The 12737-nt window shown below is 42.7% G+C and overlaps 1 protein-coding gene across 5 annotated transcripts in view; it reads right to left on the bottom strand.

The window, feature by feature from the left end:
• Window positions 1-12737, bottom strand: part of LOC134336674 (peripheral-type benzodiazepine receptor-associated protein 1) — a 321894-nt gene that overhangs the window by 124785 nt on the left and 184372 nt on the right. For all 5 annotated transcript variants that reach the window (XM_063031028.1, XM_063031030.1, XM_063031029.1 and 2 more), the window contains one exon: window positions 2177-2311. In XM_063031028.1, coding sequence (XP_062887098.1) covers window positions 2177-2311 — 135 coding nt within the window. The remainder of the gene's footprint in view (window positions 1-2176; window positions 2312-12737) is intronic.

Raw genomic sequence — 12737 nt, 5'->3', positions numbered from 1 at the left:
AAAATAATGTTGAAATTTTAATACAATTGAAAAAAACGTCTTGAATATTACCTTCTTTTTCTTAGTAATTCAAGCAGAAAGAATGTAGAGCCTATGCTGACGATGCTGTACCCAACCAGGCAAAGCCCCTGCTGCTACCAAGCAACAGCCAAAGGATTTATAGGACAGACTCACTGTCACAGATGGAGAGTGAGGCAACATCTAAGCATTCAACAGGAAAACCCAACTCATTAAATTTCTTCAGAAGAAATGAGGATTATATTTAATATTATTGCTTGCAGCAGAAAGGCAAATGTGAGATCAGCAAGTGAGGTAGATACTGTAACAGTTGTGAATAGATTGATCCAAACCTCCCCTTCCATTTTTGCACATCATGGTAGTGCCTAAATCCATGTAACTGTCTTATCAGGTATCATGATTGCTTCTAGCTCAGCTGCAACCTCTCCCGCATTTACTGACTGGGAGGGAGAACTAGTGTAAATCGCAAATTCTCCTAATTGATCAGTTCAAATTAGTACTTCAATAGAAATGTTGAATTCTAGAATCGAGCTTATTACACTAAAATATCTCAAAAATCAATTCTGTCCAAGGCACTTCACAAATGTAATCTCTCAAAAAAAAATTATACAGGGCAAAAACAGGAAGTTATCAAGGAGTGAGGAATACTGCGTCACAGAAGTAGATTTTAAGGAGGGTCTTAAATCAAAGAAAGCAGAGAGGAGTGGACCAGAGGTCAGGAAGGAAGTTCAATTGAACAGTTTCACTGTCACAGCTGAGTTAGAAACACTACAATGAATGAGCAGCCGACTACTGAGTCAGAGTTCCAACAATGACAGGGAGAGTGGTAGGGCAGGAAAAGAGTGGAGAAAGTGGGTCAGGGTTATGTGTTAGATTGAGTTAATTGATACTGAACTCCATGTTTAATTTTAGATAACTGGTTAGGTCTGGGTTATACCGTAGGTAATTTACAGATGCCTTTGTCAAACTCCAGTGTTGCATTGTGGTAATGGAATGGAAGCATAATTGGGGTATAAATTAGACTGCAGTCACATAAAATGAGCACAGGACAATATCTACTTTAAGATGGCTTCACAGTACTTATTGGTAGGTTAGCTATAGTTGTAGATGTTGGAATTACAGTATTTACTAAAATTTTGGTAATTCTATATACTTTCAACAAACAGTTCCAGGACTGCAGCTTGGTCAGTTATAAAATAGTGGCAGATGAAAGAAAATAAAATATTTTAAGTATTTTCCTTAAACTACAAGCCTCTTGCTGCTTTTAAGACAACATTCCTTTAGAGGTACTACTTGGTTAAAACTCCAATGCAGTGTCCAGAAGATGTGTTGCACAATGAACGAACAACAATATTATTGACATCCTTGATGTGGATGTCATTGCTCTTGAGTGGTGCAAGTTCAGTGGATAGGAGTCACAGAAGGTTTATGGCCTCAGCCACTTAACAGTCAATATTAATGACTGAGTGTATATTACCTCCACCAGATCTGGCAGACATGAGAAGACCTCTCTAAATCATTGTCCGATGCTATTTGACTTGTATATAATACACTGCCAATGTTAACATTCTGACAATTGTCACAGTTACTGCTAACGTTTTTCTGGTCTTATTTGACACAAATCTAAATGAAGTTTGCCTGCATGCTTTAAATGTTGAATGGATGCAAACACACATTAAAAGGTTATATGACACATGATAATGGATCTCAATGTGAGAAAATGGCTATTTCAATACTCTTAACATTTCACCAGGTGCTGCTCAAGACCCATAGCATTCACCCTTAATTCTCCAGCACCAGGTGTGTACATCGGTCTTTTAATCTTTGCAAACTGAATTACCTGCTCTATCTTGTTTCACCTTTTCTTTGATTTGGATGTTCTCTATGTTACTATGTTTTGTATGGAGTGGTTACTTTAGCTACTGTGAAAGAATGTTCCCACTGCAGTTTTTTCAGGTTTCTTGTATCAAAAATTTTGGGTGGGGAGGTGAAATGTGGAATGATGAGTGTGAAAGTACAGGTACACAAGATAAAAAAAAAATGGAGAATAATTTTTTTGACAGAAAAGAGAATGGGTGAGATACTGTTAATACAGGCCAAATTGAAAGAAGTACTAATGCAAGAGGTAGATATCTTGATGTATGTGCTTTTTACTCACAGTCCCAGGGCCGTTCAAGTGAGAGGACCCTTGGAGAGACACAACAGCTAACTGTCTCTGCAGCCGCAATACTTCCTTTTGAGATTCTCTCAGCACTCGCTCAAAGTCACTCTGTTTTAACTGATCTGGAGTCTCCTGTGAAGACATAAGAATAGAATATGTGTTCAGATTTATTCTAGAAATTTATGCTTTGACATAGGAACTCAGAAGACTGATCAATGAGAACACACATTTTTGGAACATGTTGTTTATAAGGTTTTTCCTTGGGAACCCTCATTTACTAATATACAGAGCTGGTCAGATTCAGTGGAAGACAGCTAGGGTTACAGAAGTATTAATGTTTATCAAATTCTATTTTCCGGTAAGATGGAGGCATGTTCAGACTCACTGGCCTCTGCAGGGACAACCAAAAATGTTTTTGTCTTTTTTTTAATCACAAGACACTGCTGAACATTAAGAACATTAAGTACTGCAGGTCTCCCCTCAGCGACTCGTCTGTTGGCAGGGAGCAGGACTTGGTGTGGACTATGTCACTGGCTGCTACAAAGAGGCATTGCAGCCAGGTTGAAGGAAGGCAGTGTTCATTCTAACAGAAGTAATTATCTTAGACATTTTTCTTGTGATTGTAAGACCCTATTGGATATTGATAACATGGAATGATACAAGTCTGGTTTACTGGTTTACAAGCAGGACCAATGTTGGGGGAGCAGCATGGCCTTGGTTGTAGCGTGGATGAGGCCTGGTGCTGCAGTGTTGCCTGTCTGCCCTCACACAGGAGAGAAGCGTTGAGAGTCAGTGCAGCGCAGTGTCTGTGCTGGTATCACTGTTGCCCTCCAATGTGCACTCGGTGAAAGAAAAGCCGGATTATGTTTGTCTGCAGACTGCTGCGGGCTTGCTCTTGCTAACAACATTCATGGATTCAGAGACTTGGGCAATATTATTTATTTCTGTAATTGTAATATGTTTACTCCTATGTGCTGAATGTGCCTTGTGCTGTATATGAATGTTGGTACTAAGTTTTGCACCTTGGCCTTGGAGGAACGCTGTTTCATTTGGTTGAGTTCATGGGTATCATGATGGCTAAGTGACAACTAAACTTGAACTTGACTCTGCACCGATGACTCAGAACATTGACTCACACAAAAATAAAATTTATGTATAATGAAATTCAAATACATAAAAAAAGGAAAATGCTGGATATACTGAGCATATTGGGCCACATCTCTGGAAAGGGAAACAGACTTAACATTTCAAGCCACTGACCTTCCTGCTGAATTGGAAGACCTGGCAGACTCAGTACAGTTCAATGATAAGGAGAGAGAACGTCAATGGCGCGTAAAGAGAGAACGTGCAGGTTATGGAAAAACTGTAGCCTCAGGCGACTAATAATTCCAAATAGAAACTTAAAATGAGGAAAAGACAACATAATGCAGGCACCATATAATAAACAGAATATACAAGTAACTACAAGTAAGTTTCTAGCAATTCAAAACAAAGTGTGTTTGGAATAAGTTGCTTTATATGGCAACTTACCTGAATGCAGAATTATTTGTCACAGGGAATAGTTCTGATATTTTAAAGAAAATTAGTAAAGCAAATGATCCTTAAACTCTTCTGAAAACTATTAACCATTATGCCTGTCAGCATTGTACTCACTCTGCATCCTCCAGTATTGCCTTGCCTCCAATTTCCCTGAGATCATTGTTGTAGGTTTGAAAACAACAAGCTATTTTGCAGATGCATTAGGGTTACACCTTTTCTCCATTCACGTTTAATTTGCCTCAGCCTAGAATAATGAATGTAAAAGAGTCAATTCCTTATAATACTTTTTTGAGATCTGGTGCAGATGACAAGAACATCATTTGGTGCTCAACCCTCATTGCCATTGAAAAGGTGGTGGATCATGGCCACTGTTTTAATGAAGGTACCCCCAGAGGGCCTTTGAGTAGATAGTTCATGGATTTAAATCCAGCTATGAAACTGACTGACATTATATCTCTGAGTCACAGTGATGTACGACTAGGACAGAAACTGGACATTGATCCTGCTTGTGGAGCTTGGACTTGGCGGTATGGTGTTCGGACGTGGCTATTTTGCCATACTCTTGTTGTTCTGACCTGGTCCATCTAACAATTAAGTCCCATGATTCTATTGACCAAGAGAGCTCTCCTCCATGATCCTGACTGCAGTTTACTTACTGCCAAAAGCTAGTTATCAGGCACTCAAGATATTGAATGCTGCCATCATGAAACAAAAATAGCCCACTTCGATGCATTTCAAATTATAGTTAGGGACTTCAATCAGGCTTGTTTGAAGAAATCTCTGTCCAGTTATCATCAGCATTTAATCTGCAGCACCAGGGTCCCAACACACTTGACTACTGCTATATCATGATAAAGAATTCCTACCATTCCATGCCTCGACCACATTTCTGTTAATCTGATCACTTGACTGCCCTTCTCCTACCTGTACACAAGAAGAGGATAAAGAGCAAGGCTCCAGAAGTAAGGACAGTTGCAGGAAGCAGAGGATTACTTTGAGTCAGTGGACTGGGCCATGTTCAAGGACAAAAAGGATATGAATGGTTGTCCTGGATTTTATAAAAACAATCATAGATGAGTGTCCCCCCCCACAAAATCATTCAGTGTTTTCCCAAACCAGAAACCTTGGATGAACCCTGAGATCTGCAACCTGCTGAGGGCCACATCAGTGGCATTCAGGTCTGGATCAGGTAACATACAAGAGGTTCAGAAACAATCTCTAGAAAGCCATCTCTTGTGAGGAGTGGCAATTGCGCACAAAACTTGAAACACTGAATCATATGCTCAACAACTATGGCAGGGCTTGAATGCAATTACTTCTAATAAACTGAAACCAAGCAACATAGGTGACAACAAGGCTTTGCTCCCTGATGATCTCAATGCCTCTATGCTTGCTTTAACTGTCAAACATAGAGGAATCTTCATAAACTCCCACAGCCCCTGAAGACCCCGTGAATTTGGCCTCTGAGCCTGACGTGAGAACATCCTTCATAGGGTGAACCAACAGAACACATTTGGCTCAGACAGGGTACACGGCCAAGTACAAAAGACCTGTCCTAATCAAATGGCTGGAGTGTTCACTGATACCTTTAACCTCTCGCTTCGGCATTCTGAGGTACCCAACTGCTTCAAGCAGGCTTCAACTACATCGGTGCCTAAGAAGAAAGTGGTAACCTGCGTTGAAGACCATCAACTAGCAGCACTTATGTCCTTTGCGATGAAGTGCTTTGAGAGGTTAGTGATTAAATATATCAACTCCTGCCTGAGAATCAACTTGGATCTGCTGCAGTTTGCGTAACGGCACAACAGGTCCACACAAATGCCATTTCACTGGCTCTTCACTCAACCCTGGAACATCTAAACAGCAAAGGTGCATATATCAGGATGCTCTTTATGCACTACAGCTTGGCATTCAGTACTATTATCCCCTCAAAGCTAACCAATAAGCTTCAAGACCTTGGCCTCAATACCTCCTTGTGCAATTGGATCCTCAATTTCATCACTTGCAAACCCCAGTCAGTTTGGATTGGCAAACATCTTCTCCACAATATCCATCAGCACAGCTGCACCACAAGGCTGTGTGTTCAGCCGCCTGCCCTACTCACCTTATATTTTTGACTGTGAGGCTAAGCACAACTCCAATGTCACAGGTCCCGAGCATACACCTGGCTAGCATTCAGTCCCTGGACAACAAGCTGTGTGAACTGAGAGCCAGAATCTCCTACCAGTGGGAAACAAAGGAATGTAACATTTTGTGCTTCGTGGGACCTGGTTGATGGAGGAAATACCAGAACACGCTATCGAGCCCTCTGAGTTCTCCCTGTTCCAAGCGGACAGGTCAAAAAACCTCTTTGGGGAGAGTAAAGGAGGAGGGGTATGCTTCATGGACAATAATCCTTGGTGCGACCGCCAGAATGTGCATGCCCTCAAATCCTTTTGTTCTCCAGACCTGCAATACCCAGTGCTGCTGTGCAGACCCTACTGGTTACCTAGGGAATTCATGGCTGTTATCATCACAGCGGTGTACATTCCGCTGCAGACTGATACTGACCTGGCTCTCAAGGAACTAGACAAGACCATCAACACACTGGAGACTGCACACCCAGAGGCTGCTTTCATCGTTGGCGGTGACTTTAATTGAGCGTCACTGACGAAAGTCTCTCTGAAGTTTTTCCCTCGCTCAGCTTTTGGAAAATCAGATCACTCTTCAATCCTGTTTTTGCCGACATTCAGGCACAAGCTGAAACAAGAGGCGGCCATAGTTAAAACCGTCCACTGTTGGTCCGACCAATTGGCCTCCATGCTGCAGGACTGCTTCGATGACATTGACTGGAATGTCTTCCATGATGAGGATGTCTCTGAGTTCACAGATGGAGTCACGTGCTTCATCCGGAAGTGCATCGATGATGTTGTCCCCCAGAAGTCAGAAAGGGTCTTCCCAAACCAGAAAACCTGGATCAATAGTTCCGTGCGAGCAGCACTTACTGTGCGACATAGAGGCAGTCTACACACTGGCAATCAGCAGGAGCTCATGAAGAGCAGCTGCGATCTGTGTAAAGCTATCAAGGCTGTGAAACAGCAATATAGGGACAAGATTGAGTGAAGATTCACAACGAATAGCACATGTGACTTGTGGTGAGGGCTGCATACCATTGCAGACTTCAAAGCCAAATGTAGTGGTGGTGCCAACATCGCAGCCTCTCTCCCAGATGAGCTCAATCGCTTTTATGCTTGGTTCGATGTTACTAACTCTGAGCCTCCGAGGAAAGCCACCGCCTCCGAGGCTGAGGTACGCAGATGTTTCCAACAAGTGGATAGTCACACGGCTGCGGGACCGGACGGCATCCCAAGGCAAGTGCTAAGGATGTGCACAGCACAACTGGCAGGTGTTTACAGATATTTTAATCTCTCCCTCTCCCAATGTAGAGTGCCCTCTTGCTTCAAATTATCCAGTATTGTCCATGTACCAAAAAATGACCAAGGTAATATGCCTAAACGACTGGCGCTCTCACCTCAATAATAAGCAAATGCTTTGAGAGGCTGGTCAAGGATTACACCTGCAGCTTGCTACCACCCACACTGGACCCCCTACAATTCACCTACCGACATAACCAATCAACAGACGGCAAAATAGCCACTGCTTTACATACTGTCCTTCCACATCTGGAGAAGAAGGATGCTTATGTGAGAATGCTGTTCTTGGACTACAGTTCAGCATTCAACACCACAATTCTATCCAGGCTTGACAGGAAGCTCAAAGACCTGTCTTGACCCTGCCTTGTGCAGCTTGATCCTGGACATCCTGTCAGATCGCCGGCAGGTGGTAAGAGTGGGCTCCCTCTTTTCCACCCCTCTGACTCTCAACACAGGAGCCCTCAGGGCTATGCACTAAGATTCCTCCTTTATTTTCTGTATACCCATGACTGTGTCGCCACCTATATCTCTAATCTGCTAATTAAATTTGCTGACACCCTACATTGATTAGCTGAATCTCAAACAACAATGACCTGGCCTACAGAGAAGAAGTCATCTCTCTGACACAGTGGTGTCAAGTAAAAAACCTCTCCCTCATGTCGTAAAATCTAAGGAGCTAGTTGTGGATTACAGGAGGAATGGAGATGGGCTAACCCCTATTGAAATCAATGGATTTGGGGTTGAAGTTCCTCAGCATCTACAAATGTACATCACTGAGGACCTCATGAGGTCTACACACACCAGCTGTGTGGCGAAAAAGGCAGAACAGCGCCTCTTTCACCTTAGACGGTTGAGGAAGTTTAGTATGGGCCCTCAAATCCTAAAAACGTTCCACAGAGGCACAATTGAGAGCATCCTGACTATCTGCATCACTGCCTGGTATGGAAACTGTATGTCCCTTAACCGCAGGATTCTGCAGAGAGTGGTGTGGACAGCCCAGCATGTCTGTAGTTGTGAACATCCCACGACTCAGGACATTTACAGAGAAGATGTGAGAAAAGGGCCGAAAGGATCATTGGCCCGGGTCACCCCAAACACAATCTATTCCAGCTGCTACCATCTGGGAAATGGTACCACAGCATAAAAGTCAGGACCAACGGGCTCCGGAACAGCTTCTTCCACCAGGCTATCAGACTGATTAACTCATGCTGATTTGAGTGTATTTCTATGTTATATTGACTGTTCTATTTATAATAAATTATTATAAATTACTATGATTGCACGTTGCACGTTTAGACAGAAACATAATATAAAGGTTTTTACTCATGTATAAGAAATAAAGTCAATTCAATTCAATGACATCAATGACATCAAAATCAAAGGTGGTGATAGGAAGGAGACTGAAAGTTCGGCTGAGTGATCCCATAACAGCAACCTCTTACTGAAAGTCATCAAGACCAGGGTAGTGATCATTGACTTCAAATAAAGGAAACCAGAGTTCCATGAGCCAGTCCTCATTGTTGAATCGGAGGTAGAGAGGGTCAGTAACTTTAAGTTCCTCAATGTTATTATTTCAGAGGATCTGTCCTAAGCTCAGCATGTAAGTGTAATTACAAAGAAAGCACGGCAGCACCTCCACTTCTTTCTAAGTTTGCCAAGATTGTCATGAAATCTGAAACTCTGACAAACGTCTAGATGTGTGGTGGAGAGTATATGGACATCACAGTCTGTTATGGAAACACCAGTGCCCTTGAAAGGAAAATCCTACAAAAGGTAGTAGGTACAGCTCAGTCCATCACAGGTAAAGTCCTCCCTGCCACTGAATACATCTAAGTGGAGCGCTGTCGCATGGAAGCAGCATCCATCAAGGACCCACACCACCCAAGCCATGTTCTCTTCTTGCTACTGCCATCAGGAAGAAACTACAGGAGCCTCAAAACCCATGCCACCGGTTTCAGGAACAGTTATTATCCTTCAGCTGTCAGGCTCTTGAACCAGAAAGGATAACTTCACTCAACCCATCAGTGCACTGTTCCCACCACCTATGGACTCATTTTCAAGGACTCTTCATTTCATGTACTAGATATTTATTGCTTATTTATTATTATTATTCCTGTTTATATTTAGCCCTTGTACGTAGGTTGTTTGTCCATCCTGTTGGGTGTGATCTTTCACTGATTCTATTGTGTTTCTTGTACTTACTGTGAATTCTTGTAAAAAAAAATGAAACTCAGGATTGTATATGGTGACATATGTACTTTGATAATAAATTTACTTTGAACTTTGAGTCTATAGCACTTATTTTTCTTGGTAATGGAGACCACAGGTTCATGCAACCTGGGTGAGTAACTACTGAGCATTTTGGATCTAGTGCACACTGCAACCACTGAGCGCTCCTTATGGAAGCAACATTTATGATTGTGGAAAGAAGGTCAATTAAGCTTTTGTCCTCAATGGTGGTAAGCTTCTCAAAATGTTGGGAGCAAAGGGGATGCACTTATTCAGGTGGACAGTATACCATTGTGGCTTTTGACTTGGATGGTGAAAAAGCCTTGGATTTTTTCCTTGAACCGTAGATGGTGGAAAAACCAAGAGGAGAGTCACTTGCCATAGGATGCCAAATCTCTGACCTGTGCTTGTACCCTGGATATTTATAAAGCTTGTCCACATGACAGGTCAAAGGTGCTTGCTAGGATACTGATAATGTTTGAGGGGGATCAGCCATCATGCCATTAAATTTAGGATTTGGACAGATTCAGAGAATGGGCAAGAAAGTGGCAAATGAAATTTAATGTTGGAAAATGGATGGTCATGCACTTTGGTAGTAGAAATAAATGTGCAGACTATTTTCAAAATGGGGAGAAAATCCAGAAATCTGAGATGCAAAGAGACTTGGGAGTCCTTGTATAGAACACTCAGAAGATTAACTTGCAGGTTGAGTCAGTGGTGAGGCAGGCAATGCCATGTTAGCATTCATTTCAAGAGGTCCAGAATACAAGAGCAAGGATGTGATGCTGAGGCTTTATAAGGCACTGGTGAGGTCTCACCATGAGTATTGTGAACAGTTTTGGGCCCTTCATCTTAGAAAAGATGTGCTGGCATTGGAGAGGGTCCAGAGGAGGTTCACAAGGATGGTTCCAGGAATGAAAGGGTTGTTATATGAGGAACATTTGATGGCTCTGTGTCTGTACTTGCTGGAATTCAGAAGGATGGGGGGGGGGGGTGAGAATCTCATTGAAACCTTTTGAATCTTGAAAGGTCTAGACAGAGTAGATGTGGAAAGAATGTTTCCCATGGTGGGACAGTCTAGGACAAGAGGGCACAGCCTCAGGAGAGAGGGCGCCCTTTCAAAACAGAGATGTGGAGAAATTTCTTTAGCCAAAGGGTGATGAATTTGTGGTATTTGTTGCCACATGCAGCCATGGAGGCCAGGTTGTTGGGTGTATTTAAGGCAGCGATTGATAGGTTCTTGATTGGACATGGCAACAAAGGTTATGGAGAGAAGGCCAGGAAATGGGGTTGAGAAGGAGATTAAAACAAAGGATCAGTCATGATTGAATGGTGGAGCAGACTCAATGGGCCAGATAGCCTAATTCTGCTCCTATGTCTTGTGGTTTTATGGAATGAGAGGGTTAATGTATAAGGAGTATTTGATGCTTCTGGGTCTGTATTCACTGGAATTTAGAATATGAGGGGCGGATAAACCTACTGAATATTGAAAAGGCCAGGAAGAGAGGGTGTGGAGAGGATATTTCAAATAGTGCAAGAGGGCACATCCTCAGAACAGAAGGATGTCTCTTTAGTACAGAGATGATGAGTTTCGTTAGCCAGACGGTGGTGAATTTGTGGAATTCACTGATGGCTGTGGAGGCCATGTCATTGGGTATATTTAAAGCAGAGATTGGTAGGTTCTTGATTAGGCACGATACTATTATAGCTTGGGGTGTTCTGGAGTACAATTCTGGCATCGTCTGTAAGAAGTCACTGAACCTTCTTCAAGTGGAATACGTGGGTTTTCTGAGTCCTCCGGTTTCCTCCCACATTCGAAAGATGTACCGGGCAAGTTAATTGCCCAATGTAAACTGTCCTATGATTAGGTTTGGGGTAATTGGGTTTGTTGGAGATTACCAGTGTGGCATGACTCGAAGGGCTTGGGGGCATACATCACACTGTATTGCTAAATAAAAAAATTAGTAAGGATAGTGAAGGTTTATAAAGAGAAGGCAGGAGAATGGGGTTAACAGTGAAGATAAATCTGCCATGATTGAATAGCCGAGCAGAATCACTGGGCCAAATGGTCTAATTCTGCTCCTACTGTATGTCTTATGGTCTTATACTACTCTGTGTGGAAAAATTACCCCTTAGATCCTCGCTAAAATTCCTTCCTCTCACCTTAAGTCAATGCTCTGGTTTTTGACACATCCACCAAGGAAAACCTCTAAGAGCAGCAGGGGTGCTCTGGCTATCTATTCTTTCCATGTCTCCCCTAATTTTATATATCTCTATTACATGACCCTTTCTTTACTCCTGGGAAGAGACCAAGTTATCCAAACTCCTTATAACTCAACCCCTCCAATCCAGGCAACATCCTTGTAAAACAAGAGAAAATCTGCAGATGCTGGAAATCTGAGTAACACAATTCTGGAGAAACTCAGCAGGCCAGGCAACTTCTATGGAAAAAAGCATAGTCAACATATTGGGCCGAAACCCTTCCATCCTTGTGAATCCTTTTTTTTACCCTTTTTGTAACATGACATCCCAAATCTTGCACTCAAAGTCTCAGCACGATGGCAAGCTCCCATATGCCCTCGTCACTACATTGTCTGTCGACATTATGTTGTCTCTTTCAGGAAACTACATACCTGCTCCTCAAAGTCTCTTTGTTCCAACACTTGCCAGGGCCCTGTCCTGCCTGATTGAACTTTCCAAAATTAACCATTTCACAATTGTCTAGGGTAAATATCATCTGTCATTCCCTTGCCCGATTTCCTATTTGATTTATAACCTGCTGTAACCTTAATTAACTTTCTTCACTGTCTACTGCATTACTAATTTTCGAATCATGCCACCTATATGCTCATTCAAAAAATTTGAGACAGAGGACCCAGCACTGATCCTTGTGGCATTCCATTGGTCACAGCCCATGTCCTTCTACACGATAATAAAGTTTATAAAAAGGTCAAGAACCATTTGAACCCAGGGAAATGTAAACTGGAGATCTGCGAGTAGATTATGGAGGGTGAATGCCCTTTAACATTATTGTCAATAACAGCCTCTGTTACATTGCTGATGACAGAGCAAACAGACTGGGTGGTAATTAGCCAGCGGCCCAATCAGCAGCAGGTGCAGTCCACAGCGACCGGTCGAGGTTTCTCGCAGGTTGGTGATGCTTGTTTAAAAGGAGAGCTTCGCGGGCAATCGGGCTTATTCTGGCAGTCCAATCAGCGGCAGCAGCAGGCCACAGCGATGAGGTGTTTTTGCATGTCGCTTGATTAGATGTACAGAAGGGACATGCGGAGCAGCCATTGTTGGGAGTAGGCCAGTGGCGAGGGTAGGAGTGTCAGGCTTTGGCTCAAAGGAGGCTTCAGATCGAAAGAGGCACTGGC

Source organism: Mobula hypostoma, chromosome 23, assembly GCF_963921235.1.
Source record: "Mobula hypostoma chromosome 23, sMobHyp1.1, whole genome shotgun sequence".
Taxonomy (NCBI): Eukaryota; Metazoa; Chordata; class Chondrichthyes; order Myliobatiformes; family Myliobatidae; genus Mobula; species Mobula hypostoma.
Note: the sequence above shows the minus strand (reverse complement) of the source record. Positions and strands in the feature narration are given on the sequence as shown.